General features: G+C 43.0%; 1 protein-coding gene across 2 annotated transcripts; it reads right to left on the bottom strand.

The window, feature by feature from the left end:
• Positions 1-597: 597 nt before the first annotated feature.
• On the bottom strand, positions 598-18,143 carry Ercc6l (ERCC excision repair 6 like, spindle assembly checkpoint helicase). 2 transcript variants are annotated; one of them, XM_040744271.1, is made up of 2 exons: positions 17,923-18,143; positions 598-4,517 (listed from the first exon to the last, which is right to left on the bottom strand). In XM_040744271.1, exons 1-2 carry the CDS (start codon positions 17,988-17,990, stop codon positions 842-844), a joined length of 3,744 nt encoding a protein of 1,247 aa, XP_040600205.1. In that variant the 5' UTR covers positions 17,991-18,143; the 3' UTR covers positions 598-841. The 2 variants fall into 2 exon arrangements, with proteins under 2 accessions (XP_040600205.1, XP_040600206.1); XM_040744272.1 differs by lacking the exon at positions 17,923-18,143 and adding an exon at positions 9,619-9,744.
• Between the last annotated feature and the right edge of the window lie 262 nt (positions 18,144-18,405).

Consider the following 18,405-nt stretch of genomic DNA (forward strand, 5'->3'; position numbering starts at 1 on the left):
CACCTCAAAGGTTATGGTAAGGGTTACACAAGATGTCATCAATATCCAGTAGGCACTTTCTAAACACTAGTTTTTGGGTGACAGTGTGCACTCGTGTTTCTGAGGGTAAATTAGATTCTATCTAGTCACAACCCAAAGAGAGGATGTGGTAGCATCAAAACACCAGCGTAAGTGGGGCAGAGTGTCGAGCACCTTCAATCCCAGCACCTGGGAGGCAGAGGCAGGTGGATCGCAGGGAGCTCCAGGGCAGCCAGGTCTACATAGTAAGTTCCAACACAGCAAAGGCTGTGGAGAGACCTTGTCTCAAAAAACTAAAAAAAAAATCCCAAACAAAAAGCCCAGAATCCAACCAAACCCACAGCATAACTGGTGTGAAGGAGAGCAGTCAGGGTGAGTGAAGAATGACCAGGGAAGGCCAGGGGGGGCTGAAGAATGCCAATGCAGGCACTGTCCGAAGCTGAGCCGCAAGCACAAACATCACTTTCCTAGGGAAGTCTCAGGATCTGGAATGCCAAGTGACACACTCTCGGAAGTGAAGAGTTTTTGTATACACCTGCCTATCACCTCATGAAAGAAAATGAATGGAAAAGAAAACACTTGAGAAAAGTCACTTTAATTTTCTCATCTGAGCTGACAAACAAGATGGTCCTTTTCAGAGTGAAAAATAACCAGGATAGTTTCACAAAAACTTTAGGAAGTAGCAATTAAAAATAAAAAATACTTCTGAAAGTTTGCAAAATATGCCTAAAAGGAAAAAAAAGAAATGTTCAAGTGAAGAAATACTGAACAAAACCTCTATATTCAGTCTCATTTTAGACACACTAACCAGGCTCTGAAGTCCTCAAGTGTTGTTCAGTTGCTTATACAAACTTAAAGTCATGAGCATCACCTCGGGATCTGCACTCTTTATGTCAAGTGCTTTAACCAAGCAGTTGAGAGCCTCCTGTACCTTCCCACACTCTTTCAGCTCTTTTCCACGAGCTACAAGTGTCTCATAGTCGTTAGCAGTCTCCACTGCTGGATCCTGAGGAGGATCAACCAAAGGGTCACTTGACAAAGGTTCCGAGGTACAGGGAGAGCTCTTCAGGACCAGAGAACTAGGCTCAGACACAGTCAAGCTGCTGGGCTTGTTTTCTGAAGCCTGTGTTTCCCCAGAGGGATTCTCTTCTGTGCCTGCTGAGGCTTCATCACTGCTCTCTTCTTCCGAATGACCCCGAGCACTCTCCTCCTCACTGCTGTCATCAAGCCTTTCCTCCATGTCTTCCATGTCATCTAAAACCACATTGATCAGAGACTTCCTAGAAGCCAAAGATCTCCTAGAATTGAAGGATGTATTCACACTATCAGGTATTTTTGGCGAAAAGAACCTTGCAGATGGATTGGCATCATTTTTGGGAGTTGAAACATCAAATTGCTTCACGGATGAGAACTGAAAAGGAGAGATGCTAAATGAACTTGTGCCGGAAGTACCTTTAAAAGCATCTTCTTCATCTTCATCATCTGAGAGGATCCTTCTAGCTTTGCTCCTGGTTTTCACACTAATCACTTCTGGTTCTTCATCACTCTTATTAGAAGAATCCAAACTGAGATTAAGTGCTGACTCTGCCCTGGAATTAGCTGCAGGGCTTTGCAAGCTATTTTCTTTCTCAACATGTTCCAAAAACTTGCTGGAGAGACTCTGTCTAGTGCCTGTAGAGTCTTCCAGGAGAAGATTGAAATCACATGCATACTGTGGTGGTGATTCTAAAAGGTCCTCTTCCAACTCCAACTGCGGCCTCACTCCCAGCTGGGCCTCGCTTGCTTGAGCACCCTGCAGTGCACTAGGGGACGCTGACAAGACATCAGATATTTCAATCATGTGCACATCTGATTCTATGTTTTGATTTTCATTTGCTGTGGGACTGCAATGATATGAAAGCACACTATCCTCTAGATTTACATCTGGCTCAGGATCAGCGTTGATAGGCTGTGTAGGTAAATAATTAAAGCTTCCTAGGAGGTTCTCTGGCAGGGCCTCTTGCCCAGGCGACGCTTGTAATGCCTGCTTTTGCACAGCTTCACTTTCAGCTGCAAAACATTTTGTTGGTCCCAGTAAAGAGTCATTCCAAACTCCTCCTATACTTCCAGCCCCCTGGGGTGAAGTAGCTACAGAGCCAGCATCAAATGTACCTTCACGGTGGTGCTGGTCACCTTGCAGCAAAGTAACATCATGTGCCTTGGAGTCATCTTGGGGCTCACTCTCTGCAGACTGATCATAAATGCTTATACTGGCCATTTGAGAACTGATATCCTCTGCCTGGGTAGGATTAGTGAGAAGGCTTGAAGGTCGAGGCTGGGGTTTGTGCAATGCAGGACCTTTCTTCTGTTGAGAAGGAAATGCATATGCTTTGAGCCAGGCCTCTTCGTTTCCAGTTCTTTGTCTTTCCATTGTATTTTGAGATTCAGACTCAACAAGGAATTGGGCTTTCTGAACTCTCTGTTGAATGTATGGAGAGTCTTCTACCGCGGCAAGTTCTTCTTTTACAGACAGATCACGGGTGAACATCAAATCATGGTCTGAGATTCCTGCTATGCCCAGTGAGTGTAGGTAGGCAATGTGCTCATCTAGTTTCTCATCAGATCTCCGCTGAGCAGCATGCAGAGACTGAAGCTGCATCTGGGTTGCAGAGTTCTGTAGATCCCCAACTGTGAAGAGCTCTCTTAACTCTTGTTTGCTAAAATAGCGGAATGGGTTCTTCTTCTCACCAGTAGTTTGTCTGATTAATGAGTCCTTGAAAACCTGTCTTCTATATATCTTTTCCTCCACAGTCCCACAAGTGATTAGCCGATAAACCACAACATTCTCTTTTTGTCCAATTCGGTAAACTCTATCCACAGCTTGAGCATCAGTTGCAGGGTTCCAGCTCGGGTCAAAAATGACCACTCTAGTTGCTGCAGTTAATGTTAGGCCAACACCACCTACTTGAGTGGTAAGTAGAAAAACAGAATATTCTTTATTTTGCTGGAATAACTGGATTCTTTTTTCTCGTTCCCAAAGATGAGTTATTGTGCCATCGATTCTCAATGTCTTAAAATGCCTATTCTTTAAGAGGCGCTCAATGATGTTGAGAATTTGTCTTGACTGAGAGAACACCAGAGTCTGATGTCCTTCATCTTGAAGTCTCTCTAGCAGGGCCATTAAGAATATCATTTTTCCAGACTCCTGCATCAGTGCATTGTCAGTTAAGTGACCAATGCTGTCCACATCTGAGGCAACTTCTTGCTCATTTTCATCCTGAACCGAGAACGTGGCAGTTCCTAGATTCAGCAAATGACAAACTCGTGCAGATAGCAGCCTAGGGTGGTCACAGAGTTTCTTTAAGACACCCAGCTCGGCCAGAGGTGATCGCGTCTCCATTAGTAACTCCTTGATGTGATCTAAAGACACGAACTTCCTGTAAATCTCCTCTTGTAAAGGCACAAGACGTACCCAAACAATGAAATCATTTTTCCTGGTAAGAGAAGGCATCTCACCAATGGCTTCAACACCCAGATTCTTTTCACTAAGTCTGGCCTTTGGGTTGTCTGCCCTTTTTGTCTGCACTTCTTCTTTGGTCCTCCTGAGAAAATAGGGCTTTATGATTTCCATTAAATTTTCAGAGATCTTAAGTCCCAAGGCTTTTTCCCCAGGGGTAGCATCCTTCTCTCTTGCTCTAATAATAGGATTTTCATACTCCATTTTAAAAGTTTTTAATGTTCCTAACAAGGAGCCTTGGCAAGCAAAATCAAATAGGGACCACAGTTCTTGCAAATTATTCTGGATTGGTGTTCCTGTGAGGAGAAGGCGATTACTTGCAGGAACAGCACGTGCACATATTGCTGACTTGGTTGAGGCACTTTTGATCTTATGGGCTTCATCAAGAATGACATAGTCCCATACAAACGCTTGTCCATTAAAGCTTGCGAGTTGCTGCCAGTTATTGATTAGCATTTGGTAGGTAGTGATAATGACACCATTCCTTTGTTGAATTCGTGTCAGGTTTCTAGTGCGTTCATCCTTGCTGGAGCCATGAAAGGTTTTGACTCTCATTCCTGGAGTCCACTTGGCAAATTCTTTGACCCATGTATTAATGAGACTGGTCGGCATGATCAACAGCACACGATTCACAAGTGAAGCATCAAACATACCAGACAGGAAAGCAATGATCTGAACAGTCTTTCCCAGTCCCATATCATCTGCTAAGATGCCTCCTTTTCTTCCATCCTTATGCAGGCTATAGAGAAAGGCGATGCCTTCTTTCTGGTGCTCAAAGAGTTTCTCATACAGCTCTCGATAAAGCAGCAAGCCAGAGTTGCACACATCTATAAATTCATCATCCTCATCACCATCTTCTGCCAGCTGCTCCAAAGCTTCCTGTAGCTTTTGGATTCTGCTTACCACCTTTTTGGTGGGAAAAATGTCCTTTGCCAAAATGAAAAGTTTCAATGCTTCTTCCAGATCTCCATTCTTAGCTGCTTCTTTGGCTTCTTGCACATATCTGTTAAAAAGAGGTAAAGAAATATGACATGGGACTGGGGATGGAGCTCAAGTGCTAGAATACTTGCTTGGCATAAAGGAGCCTCTGGAGCCGGGTGGTGGTGGCACACGCCTTTAATCCCAGCACTCGGGAGGCAGAAGCAGGCGGATCTCTGTGAGTTCGAGGCCAGCCTGGTCTACTGAGCGAGTTCCAAGACAGCCTCCGAAGCCACAGAGAAACCCTGTCTAGAAAAAAACAATAAAAAATAAAAAAATAAAGGAGCCTCTGGGGTCAATTCCTAATATAGGAGAGGGAGGGGAACAGAAAGAAACAGACTGAACATTCTATCTATGAAAGCTTCAGAGCCCATTTTCTAATCCAGACTGTAGTTGGGATTTTTTTTTAAAGACAGTTTCAAGTGCCCCATGCAGTTCTTCTTAAACTCACTATATAGCCAAGGATGATCTTGAACTTTGCATTCTCTGGCCTCTAACCCACCTCATGAGTGCTGGAAATTATAGGCATGTGCTATGTCCAATTTTATGTGTGGTGCTGGGTGTCAAACTCAGGGCTTTGTACATGCTAGGCAATCATTTTACCAGCTGAGGTTCATCCAGACCTATAACGAAGTTAGATCTCTTTTTTTGTTTGTTTTTTCGAGACAGGGTTTCTCTGTATTGTTTTGGAGGCTGTCCTGGAACTCACTCTTGTACACCAGGCTGGCCTCGAACTCACAGAGATCCACCTGCCTCTGTCTCCCAAGTGCTGGGATTAAAGGCGTGCACCACCCGGACTAAATTAGATTTCTAAAGCCCTTAATTCAGGATGGCAGAGATTAGCGCAGAAAAAAATACACACTTGCACTCCAAGCACTTCTGAGACTAAGACAAGTGGACCAAGAGTTCAAGGCCAGAGCCAATCAGATGGCTCAATGGGTAGAGGGGTTGCCACCAAGCCTGATGACTGAGTTTGAACTCTGGAACCCACCTGGTGGGGGGTGGGGGAGAACTGACTTCTTTGGATTGTCCTCTGACCTGAAAACATGCTGTATCATGTGCATCTACCCATATACACCCACATAGATACAGACATACACAGATACATAGGTAGGTAGGTAGGTAGGAAGGATAAGATATAAAAAGCCTTTTTAAAATTCTAGGCCAGTGGGGCTGGAGAGATGGCACAGCAGTTAAGAGCATTGACTGCTCTTCCAGAGGTCCTGAGTTCAATTCCCAGCAACCACATAGTGGCTCACAGCCACCTTGAATGAGATTTGGTGCCCTCTGCTGGCATGTAGCCAGAAGATTGTATACATAATAAATAAATAAAATTTTAAAAAAATTCTAGGCCAGCCTGGGCTAGAGTTAAGACTCTGCCTCAAAACAAACAAAAAGAAGAAATACAGTTGGACATGTTAGTGTGTACCTATAATCTCAAAACTTGGAATGTAGAGACTGGATTAGGAATTTACGGCCAGTCTCAGCTAAACAGCAAATCTGACACCAACCTGAGTTGCATGAAATTCTATTTCAAAAAACACAATAGACAATGGATTTATGAATAAATGCTCAATATTACTAGTCACCAGGGAAATTCAAATCAAAACTACAATGAGACTCCATCCTGGCTCAGCAAGATAGTTCACCTGGTAAAAGCACTTTCAGCACAGGCCTTACAACCTGCATTTACTCTCTGGAAGCCATTATAGAAGGAAGAAAACAAGTCCCCAGAGCTGTCCTCTGACCTCTCTACGCACACATATACACACACAATAAGAATAGGTTAAAAAATTAAAAGATGGGCTGGAGAGATGGCTCAGAGGTTAAGAGCACTGGCTGCTCTTCCAGAGGTCCTGAGTTCAATTCCCAGCAACCACATGGTGTCTCACAACCATCCATAATGAGATCTGGTGCCCTCTTCTGGTCTACAGGGATACATGCAGACAGAACACTGTATACATAATAAATAAATAAATAAATAAATCTTTTTTAAAAAAATTAACAGAAACTCCACCTCACTCAACTTAAATAACTAAGACTAATGCTAACAAGAAAGCAAAAATTCCAGGGTAGGGAGCAATCTTTACATTCTGTTGGAAATGTACATTAGTACAGCCTCTATAGAAGACAATATGGAGGTTCCTCAAAAATGAGAATAGAAACACTTTATAGAACTGGGTGTGGTGGCACAAGCCTTTAATCCCAGCTCTCTGGTTTTTTTGAGACAGGGTTTCTCTGTATTGTTTTGGAGCCTGTCCTGGAACTCGATCTGTAGACCAGGATGACCTTGAACTCACAGAGATCCACCTGCCTCTGCCTCCCAAGTGCTGGGATCAAAGGTGTGCACCACCAATGCCCGGCCAATCCCAGCACTCTGAAGGTAGAGGCTAGCAGATCTCTGTGAGTTCAAGGCCAGCCTGGTCTACAAATCGAGTTCCAGGACAACCAGGGCTGTTACACAGAGAAACAGTCTTGAAAAACTAGAAACAAAAACAAACAAATCCCCCCCAAAACACAAAACAAAGTAAATAAAAGGTAAATAAGAACATAAAAAGAGCCGGGCGTTGGTGGCACATGCCTTTAATCCCAGCACTCGGGAGGCAGAGGCAGGTGGATCTCTCGAGACCAGCCTGGTCTACCGAGTGAGTTCCAGGACAGGCTCCAAAACAATACAGAGAAACCCTGTCTCGAAAAACCAAAAAAAAAAAAAGAACATAAAAAGATACTCTATGTTAGTTATGGGGAAATGCAAACCAAACTACAATGAGGCACTGTATAACCCACTAGGGCTAGATAGGATGATGGCTAAACAGTTGTGAATTTCTTTGGAGGGTAATGAAAATGTCCTAAATTAGTTATAGTGAAAAGTGCATGAATAGGCAAAATGCCTGGCATAAGCATTCAAAGAAGGTGCTAAGTCAAAAAATTAGAGATGGAAGTTTCTGTCCCACAGCTGTTTAATCCCAAATAAACACACAGAGGCTTATATTAATTAAAAACTGTTTGGCCAATGGCTCAGGCTTCTTATTAGCTAGCTCTAGTAATCTGTGTATCTCTGTGTAGTCTTTCTTGGCTTGCCGGTGACGCCCGGAACTCTTGCTTCCTTGGCAGCTACATGACATCTCTCTGACTCTGCCTCCTGTTTGAATTTCCCACCTGGCTAAATCCTGTCTGTCCATTGGCCAAAACAGCTTTATTCATCAGCCAGTAACAGAAGCATATATTACAGCATACAGGACATCCCCCATTAAAAATGTCACTAGTGGACCCACAGTCTATAAAGTTTGAACTGCTTAATCTGGTATTACAAGTCCTCTCTGACATAGCCAGGAACCTATGACTCCTCTGCCTTCACTAGTCACTTCCTACCTTACACATTTTTGTTTTAAAGACAGGGTACTCCTATGTAGCCCTGGCTATTCTAGAACTCACTGTGTAAACTAGACCAGATTAGCCTGGCCTCAATTTCAAAGGTCTGCCTGCTTCTGCCTCCTGAGTGCTGTAATCAAAGGCCTGCAACATCAGGACTGGCCCTTCTAACTTACAAAGTTTATTCTAAACCCTATAACATTATGCTTCTCTGTGTCCTCTAAGTACAGGCTCACACCACCACCCTCTTCCTAGAACACTCTCCTCTTTCACTACACAAATTTCACCTAACTCATCTTTTAAAGAATTTCACTGTCAGGTGTGACACGTCACACCTGTAATTCCAGTGGAGGCAGGGACATCATTAGCTCAAAGTCAACCTGAGCTGCACACTGTCTCAAAAAACTAAAAAAAAAATTGATTCTCAGGCTGGTGATATATCTCAGTGGTAGAGCACTTACATAACATTCACACAGCCCTAGGTGCAATCTCTAGTACCACAAAGAAAGTTAAAGACTGATTCTCAGTTTTCTATAGACTTTCTTGAGAGGGGGCTTATTAAGACACAGATCTCTGGGCTTCAAAATCAATTTTTCTGAGTCTGTATTGGGATGTAAGAATTCACAGATCAGGGGCTGGAGAGATGGCTCAGTGGCTAAGAGCACTGACTGCTCTTTCAAAGGATTTGGGTTCAATTCCCAGTACCCACATGGCAGCTCACAACTGTCTGCAACTCCAAGACCTGATACTGTCACACATACATGCAGGCAAAACACAAATGCAAATAAAAATAAATTTAAAAAGAATTCACAGATCAATAAAAGTAGCCAGGTTATTGACACTAATGCTTTTCACCCAGAGACCACACACATATATTTATATGCACAGATATTACTAAGAAGAAAATCATTAGGCATGGTGGTACACCTTTAATTCTCGCACTAGGAGGCAGAGGCAGACTGATCTCTGAGTTTGAGACCAGCTTGATCTACATAAGAGTTCCAAGACAACCAGGGCTCACAAATACTCTGTCTCAAAAACAAAAAAAGAGGAAGAAGCCGGGCATTGGTGGCACGCGACTTTCACTCAGGAGGCAGAGGCAGGTGGATCTCTGTGAGTTCGAGACCAGCCTGGTCTACAAGAGCTAGCTCCAGGACAGCCTCCAAAGCTACAGATTAACCCTGTCTCAAAAAAAACCAAAACCAAAAACAGAAACAAAGAAAGAGGAAGAGGAAGGAAATCATGTTATTTGCAAATAAGCAGACAGTACTACAAATAATTTTAAATATGGGTAATGAGATAAATGCCAAAGTACTGTCTATACATACATACATACATACATACATACATACATACATACAAAGTGTCATAAGGAAACCCACTATTTTACATAATTAATACATACCATGCCGGGCGTTGGTGGCGCACACCTTTAATCCCAGCACTTGGGAGGCAGAGGCAGGCAGATCTCTGTGAGTTTGAGGCCGGGCTGGACCCACAGCCTCCAAAACGATACAGAGAAACCCTGTCTTGTAAAACCAAAAAAAAAACCATACCAGTAAAAAGTTTTTTTAAAGATATAGTTCAGGCCTCACTTAAAGTTTCTTTCTTACCCCATGCCCAGGGTGGATCTGTTGTTTTGTTTCAATATTCCCAATAATTGTACTTAGTGTCTCTTAGTTAGGGTAACAATTGCTATGATGAAACACCAAGAACAAAAACAACTTGGAGAGGAGAGGGTTTATTTGGCTTACACTTCCATATCATTGCTCATCATCAAAACAAGTCAGGACAGAAACTCTAACAGGGCAGGAAACAGGACACAGGAGCTGATACAGAGGCCATGGAGGAATGCTGCTCACTGGCTTGCTTCCCCCAGTCTGCTCAGCCTGTTACAGAACCCAGGACCACCTGCCCACAGTGGGCTGGGCCCTCCCCCATCAAACATTAAGAAAATACTCTACAGGTTTGACTACAGCCTGATCTTCTATAGGCATTTTCTTGAGGTTCCCTCCTCTCAATTGACATGAAACTGCCTAGTACACAGTGCATTTATATAATAACTCAGTGTATTAAAATCACAGGGGACTCAGTGCTTCAGAGATGTCTTTTGGCAGAGATCATGGGTTCAGTTCTGTTTGCAACTCCAATCTACATGTCACGTTCCAGAATAGCAAGATCTAAGTGGAAAGACTTTATATCCAAAACAAAGCAAACTGTGTAAGGTAGGAAGTGACTGCCAGAGGCTCCTGCATGCACTTGGTGCATGTACACACTCAGACCCACACTGTTGTGGAATATTATCTTAATTAGGCAAAGATGTACTACATTTGTTTATGCTGTGGAATACTACTTTAACTATGTGAAGGGATGTTACATTTGTTTATGCTGTCTTTGTTAACTATGTAAAGATGGGTTGCATTTGTTTCACTTTGCCTGCCTAAGGCACCTGATGGGTCTAAGAAAAAGTTAACTGCCAATAGCTAGGCAGGAGAAGGATAGGCAGGGCGGTGAGCAGAGAGAATAAGTAGGTGAAATCTAGACTTGAGAAAGGGGAGGAGGAGGATAATGAGGGAGGAAGAGGGACATGCCTGTGGCCAGAAACCAGGCAGCCATCAGCCAGCCAGACACAATGAAAGTAAGATATGCATTAGAAAAGAGAAATAAAAAGCCCTGAGGCAAAACATGAAGAGAAACAGGTTTCCTGACAGCAATCTTCAACTGCTTCAGAAAGAGAATGAGGATCCACTTCCTTGACTTCACCTGATTCGACTGGAGGCATCTGAACTGCCCCACATCATTGACTCCACCTGACAAGCACTATCCTGAAACTGGCTTAAAACTACATCACTCTACACAACTCCGGACCAAGAAACTGAAACAGCACATCTTCTACAATCTGACCAGAGCTTCAGATGAGAGCTTCAATCAACACTAGAACCCCAGTCAGGAACTTCAATCAAGCATCTCCTGCCATACAGAGACTGTCTGATCTACGGAGATTTTGTTATACTAACATTTTTCTTCTCACAGGTCCCCATGAGATTATCATCGTCCCATCTCAGCAGGAAGTAGTTTTGAGAATTCCACTTAGTTTTACTTTCAGTAAGTGTGTGTCGCTTATCGTTACAGTGTCATTTGGAGCTACACAGGTTAAGTTATAAGAGCTAGCAAGAAACAAGTCTAGGGGCTGGAGGGATGGCTCAGAGGTTAAGAGCACTGACTGCTCTTCCAGAGGTCCTGAGTTCAATTCCCAGCAACCACATGGTGGCTCACAGCCATCTACAGTTCAATCTGATGCCCTCTTCTGGCATGTAGGCAGAACACTGTATATGTAATAAATAAATAAATCTTTAAAAAAAAGAAACAAGTCTAAGCTATGACCAATCATTCATGTATAATAAGTCTCTGTGTCATGATTTGAGAGCTGGTTGGTACAACACACACATAAAATGTTTTAAAAAGTATAGACTGTGAAGACAGCTCAGCCAGAACAGTGCTTGCTGTACAAGCATGAAGACCTAAGTCTGCTCCTCAATACCCATGCAAAAAGTGGGAGTAGTGCCATGCACTTAAAATCCCAAACCTGGGGAGAGGGGTGGAGACAGGAGGATCCTAGTCTTACTGGCCAGTCAGTCAGTCTAGCCTAATTGGTGAGTTCCAGGTCAATGTGAGATACTATCTCAAAAAGCAAGGTGGAAAGAGCCTAAAGAATGGCAGCTCAGGTTGTACCTGACCTCCTATAATATATGCATATTTGCACATGCACACACACACACACACACACACACACACACACACACCATCAGATTAGAAGTATATAGATCAAGGGGTTAGGACTTTCAGCCTATGTTGGTTGGTTTTTGTCAACTTAACACAAACATATATAATCATATATACAAACTTATGACATCTGAGAAGAGGGATTTTTGAGACAAGGTCTCTTTATGTAGCACTGGCTGCCATGGAACTTGAAGACATGTACCTGCCTCTGCCTCCCAAGTGCTAGGCTTAAAGGTACACACTACCAGTCTGGTTGGAAAGAGGGAATCTTAGTTGAGAATGCTTCCATAAGGTAGTTTGATACACAAGTCTATAGGTGTAGTACTTTAATGCTTGATGTGGGAGAGCACAACCCACTGTGGGCAGTGCCACCCCTGGGTAGGCAGTCCTGGGGTTTGTAAATAAAGAAGACTGAGCAAGCCACTAGCAAGCAAGCCAGTAAACAGTACCACAGAGACCAACAGCATGGTCTCTGCTCCAGTTCCTGCCTTGACTTCCCTTCCTTCATGATGAACTGTAAGCTGTAAGGAGAAATCAACCCTTTCCCTCCCAAGTTGTTTTTGTCATGGTGTTTTATCACAGCAACAGAAACTGCTAGACTTGCTTGAAAGTATGTGTGCAAATGTGTGAATTTCCTCCGCCCATCTGGTGTCAGCAATGATCTATGTTGTGATAGTACAGGACAAACTGGGAATGAGGCTGGCACTTGTTTTTCTTACAATCATTAGAACTTCATGTTTTAAAAGCAATTCATGGATACTGGACTAGAACAGGTGAAGTGACTGATGACAGATGTGGGAGCTAAATGCAATAGGCATGGTGAGAGCTATACATGGAGGGACAGATCAGAACTGGGGACAACAGTACATATCAACATCTACTTTAATGTAGATAGAAATAGCCGGACGTTGGTGGCACATGACTTTAATCCCAGCACTCAGGAGGCAGAGGCAGGCAGATCTCCGTGAGTTTGAGACCAGCCTGATCTACAAGAGCTAGTTCCAGGACAGCCTCCAAAACAATAGAGAAACCCTGACTCAAAAAACCAAAAAAAAAAACCTAGAAGTAAAAAATAACAAGATAAAAGGGGAAAAAATATCTAGACATGTATACACATGGGTTATGATATATATTTATTTACTTGCTCTCTGTCATCAAAGAGGGTCTAGAAGCAATGACAGTAACAATAAGCATATTTAGTACCACACCTAGGACTCTAATATAACTCCACAATTACAGGAACCAGCTCTCTGAAAACAGCTGATTCTGGGACCAGAGGAAGAAATAAACCATGTAAGCAGGGTTGTTTCTCTGTGTGTATCCCTGACTGTACTGGAACTCACTCTATAGACCAAACTGACCTCAGACCCAGAAATTCACCTGCCTCTGTCTCCCAAGTGATGCCCTCACCCCACCCAAACCTAAATAAATCTTAAACTATTTCCCCCCCAGGTATTCTGTTGGAGAAACAGAAAGTGACTAACATTTAGAAGAAAACTTACTCTAAGAGTTAATCCCTTCATGATGACAGAGCCCTGAAAACCTACTACTTCTCAAGACCATTACTTTGGCAATTAAATCTCCACCTGAGCTGTGGTGGGATCAAGCCATAGTCAAAACACAGCAGGATCCACGCATGTCTCTGCAAGGACGGTGCTGTGGTAACTGGGAGTGCAAGGCATATGGTACAACTATGTTAGATGGTATAATGGAAAAGGATAAGAGAACCTCAAAGAAGGAGATCAAGGCTGGGCGGTGGTGGCACACCAGCACTCGCAGAGGCAGGCGGATCTCTGTGAGTTTGAGGTCAGCCTGGTCTACAGAGAGAGTTCCAGGACAGACTCCAAAGTCACAGGGAAACCCTGTCTCGAAAAAAAAGGGGGGGAGGAGATGAAGAAACTGAAAGGACAGAGCACTGATAAACTAATCTGCATGAACACTGAAATTGAAAAGAATGTGATATGCCTTCCTGCTATACACTTCTTCAACAGCTTCATGGTATTCCAATGTACGGACATAGATGCACTATTATGTATTTCACAATTTTCCTATGAACAGCTATGTACATTGGGCTGAGGATGTAATTCAATGAGAAAGCACTAGTCTAACATATGTAAAGCCCCAGGTTCAATCCTCGGCACAATCAAAAAAGGATGTAGATTGCTGTTTCCTCAAAAAATTGCTCACTAGCAATAAATATAATAAAGCATGCACATGTATTTTTGTACACACATGCCTTAGCCCACCCATATTTGTGAAAGAAAATAACAAAATTTCTATCCAGAAAAAGTAAAAAGTAAACATACCACAGTGGCACATGTCTATAATCCCTGTATTCAGGAGGCTGAAGTTCAAGGATATCTAGTTTCAGGGCAGGGTAGGCTACACTGAGACACTCTAAAAAACCAAGAGTTATCCTTGCCACTATGGCATATCTGTGCCTGCACTCACAGACACTAATACATTTTTATAGAAAAAACTTTACCTGAATGGAGAGATTGCTTAATGATTGAGAGCACTTGCTGCTCTTGCAGAAGGCCTGGCTTTGGGTGTTTTACATGCATACACATAATAAATTCTAAACTTGCCGAACAGTGGTGGCACACGCTTTAATCCCAGCACTTGGGAGGCAGAGGCAGGAGGACCTCTGTGAGGTTGAGGCCAGTACGGTCTGCCCAACTAGTTCTAGGACAGCCAAGGCTACACAAAGAAACCCTGTCTTGAAAAATAAAACAAAAAAAGAAAAAGAAAAAATTAAACTTATCATTAATATACCAAACTATACCTCTTTTATAAGTGAAATTCTGGTGTTTATGGACCTGAAATATTGTGTATATTTACTTAACTAAATATTTACATTTTAAGAAAAAGAAATATTTTATTTATTAAAAACTTATGCCAGCTTGGGTAGTATTTATCCCTGGCATACAAATGGACTTTGGCTGCCCATCCCACAATGAGGGATGCTCTCTCAGCCGGGACTCTTGGGGGAGGGCCTAGGCCCTGCCCTGGATGAAATGACAGACTCTGGAGATCCCCCATGGAGGGCTTTACCCTCCCTGGGGATCTGAGTGGAGATTGGTTGGGGGACTGGGGGACCTGGGGAGGGAGGGGGGAGAGGGAGCTGGGATTGACATGTGAAGCAAGCTTGTTTCTAACTTAAATAAAAAAGGAAGAAAAAAACAACTTGTGCCAGGTAGTGGTGGCACACACCTTTGATCCCAGCACTAGGGAGGCAGAAGTAGGTGGATCTCTGAGTTTTGAGGCCAGTCTGGTCTACAAAGTGAGTTCCAAGACAGCCAGGGATATACAGAGAAACCTTGTCTCAAAAAAACAAAAACAAAAAACAAAATTTGGCCAGGTGGTGGTGGCTCACACCTTTAGTCCCAGCACTCAGGAGGCAGAGGCAGGCAGATCTTTGTGAGTTCAAGACCAGCCTGGTCTACACGAGCTAGTTCCAGGACAGCCTCCAAAGCCACAGAGAAACCCTGTTTCGAAACCCCCCCCCAAAAAAAGAAAAACAAACTTGAAAAGCATATATACATTCATTTCTCTCTGCTCTTAATGTGACTAGGAAGTGACTTTCCCACAGTTACAGACTGTAACCTGGAAGTATGTGTTAAAATAAACACATTCTGTCCTAAAAACAAAACATAACTTGAATACTTGCTGGATATGCTGGTACGCACCTGTAATCTCAGAACTTCCCAGAACTCAAGAATAGTGGCAGAAAGATCATTCACCAATTCATAGTTAACCTGGTCTAGACCCTGTCTCAAAAACATATAAAATTGAGTTATTTGCAATTTTTTGCTCCTAAGATTTTATACTACCTTAAAATTTGTACTGTGAATTTACAATTACTTAATGAAACCTTGACCTCCTGAGTGCTGGGATTAAAGACACACACCAACCACCTTGCCTGGCAAAAAGCCCTTTCTTTTCTAGCTTTGCTGATACTTTCAGAAAGAAGGGCTTCCTTGCACTCAATGGCAGTGAGCATCCAATGGTCCCTAAAAGGACTAGTTAGTCCCTCCAGCCTGACAAACTATTTGTATTACTTTAGGAAACCAGGCTATGTTACAAGTTAAATAAATAAGGGCAAAAAATAAAATCTTCTCTGCATCAAATAATACGGTAAGAAGGCATCTTACACAGTATAATGTTTTACAGAAAAAGACAGGCTGGTTAGATGGCTCAAATGGTAAAGGTGTTTGTAGTCCTACATGAGGACTTGAGTTCAATCCCTGAAACCGACTTAGAAGGAGAATTTACTCCTGTAAATTTTTCTCTGGCCTCCACATTCACTCCATGGCATTCACATATACTCCCTGACATAAGTAAATATAATAACAAAAAATTAATGTGGAGCCAGCAAGGTAGCCCGGTGTGCAAAGGCACCAATTCCAGAGACCTACACTGTAGAAAGCGAAAACCAACTTGAGCACGTTATCCTCTGACCTGACTTCTATATGTGCCCACACACAAATGATACCCTGGTGTGGGGGAAAACAAAACAAAATTTAGAGAGATAAAAGGTCACTTATATAATTGGTGGAAATATCTGCAAGTCTGGTGAGTTAATATTCAGATATCTAGTTTGCCCTTCCGGCTGTTGGAGCATCAAGAAACTCCAACACATTGACAAAGCCAAAACTCCCTACAGAGAATGTGTTTTTGTAAAGACATTTCAAACAAGAATGTTAAAAACAACAAATAAACTGTGTTTATAAGGCCAGAAGTTTGTAGCCTTGACTTTCTCTAAATTACCAAGCACTCTTCTCCTCCCTAAATCTAAACAATGAACCTCATAAAATCACCTTAGAATTTCAATTGCAAAAGAACATTCTTTAAGAAAAAGAAGTAAATGAGTTCCTATGTTTTTACTTAATTTAATTAAGTTCTAAGTTTAATTTAATCAAACCTTGTTATAAATTACATCCTTTGAGATATGTACCTTGGAAAGCCACAGACTTTTAATAGAGAGCCATCATGAACACACCTGAGTCAACTCTCTTGTGACACCCAAACCCATGCACTGTCCTTTTCTTACATGAACCCAGATCTAAATAGGCATAGAATCACTAACTTCCATTCGCTCTGGTTTGTCTTGAAATTCCTTTTGTACATTTTTGCCTAAGAGGAGGTCCCTTGAGGGAGAACTCTTTGAATACAGGTGGCTCTGTTCACTGCTGACAAAGAACTTTAATACAGTGGGACCTGGTGTTACACACCTGTAATAACATCACTCTAGAGGCCGAGAGAGAAGGATGAGAGTTCAAGAACAGCCTGGGCTACACACAGTAAAAACTTGCCTGAAAAATATCTACAAGTTAACAACATACACCTACATGCTGGAGAGATGACTCAGTGGTTAAGAGCACTGGCTGCTCTTCCAGAGGACACAGGTTCAATTACCCCCAGGAGGGGATGCCACACATTGTAGTTGTGATTTTCTTCCCTCTACTGATGAGTGGTTTGAGCATCCTTACAGGTGCCTGTTTGCCACTATTAGTATGTTTTTAAGAAAAATGTCTTCAAGCCCTTTGCTTATGTTTTGTGTAATTTTTAAAATTAATTTTATTTTCCCTTTATGGGCATCAGTATTTGGCCTGCATGTATGTCTGTGTACCATATGGGTACAGTGACTGTGTAAGTCAGAAGAGGACGGAATCCTGTAGGACTGTAGTTAAAAAATGGATGCTAGAAATTGAACGCGAATCCTCTGTTAGAGCAGTTACTGCTCTTAATCTCTGAGCCATCTCTCCAAGCCTGTACTATAAATTTTAATAGTTAAATATCCCTCTCCATATTGCCAAGCTCTGACTCAGATCATCTTGTGAAAGCTTATTCGGTCCCCTTTCTGGCTGATACCTTCCCTTAGCTCACTGACCGTTATAGTTGGCCATTCTTTCCTTTAATGCTAACACTCTGGTCAGGAAATGAAGCACTTTACAGCATCTACTAAACACTATGTAGCATTTCTTTGTTAGATCCCATTTCCACTACACGATTACTAGCAACTTAGGGACCATTTTTCCTCTTTTCCGCCCAGGCCTGATGGTTGGCAGGTTAGAAAGACTCGGACTCTTAAAAGAGTTGATACTGGACAGTTATCTGACTAGGGCGGCACGGTGGGAACGAAAGGGGGGGTGCGATCCCCAGGTTAGAAATCTGGTCAAATCCGCAAGCGGTTCCTAGGTAAACTTGGGAGCCATTCCACCCCAACCCCAACCCCAACTGCGAGCTTGATCCGTCCGGAGGCCCAAGCATACCTCAGATAACTTGCAGCTAGCTGTGGGTTCAAAGCCTCGACTTCCGCTAAACCCTGGGAAGCCTCCATGGCTAAGGGAAATGGATTCGCAGAAAAGCCACCTTTGAATTTCGCTCGCTCCCGCCTTACACAAGCTCGGCGCACGAACAGACTGGTAGAGCCAAACGTCCGCCTCCAGGCTGGCCAATCCGAGATCCGATGTTTCAGCGAAGTTTCCAAGGCCCCACCTAGGAAGGTTTTTGCGCCTGCGCATGCGCCTGCGTCTGCGCCTGCGCCCTGGAGCACTGGCTACGTTAGCCTGTTTGGCGCTACGTATTGGGCTACATCCTCACGTGACCGCTGGTGTTTTTTCAGTTCCTTCCAAATTGCCGAGCCTTAGTGTCGCACGCCTTTAATCCCAGTACTCAGGAGGCAGAGGTAGTCAGATTTCTGTGAGTTCGAGGTCAGCCTGGTCTACAGAGCGAGTTCCAGGAGAGCCTCCAAA

Source organism: Mesocricetus auratus, unplaced genomic scaffold (assembly GCF_017639785.1).
Source record: "Mesocricetus auratus isolate SY011 unplaced genomic scaffold, BCM_Maur_2.0 Super-Scaffold_100003, whole genome shotgun sequence".
NCBI lineage: Eukaryota > Metazoa > Chordata > Mammalia > Rodentia > Cricetidae > Mesocricetus > Mesocricetus auratus.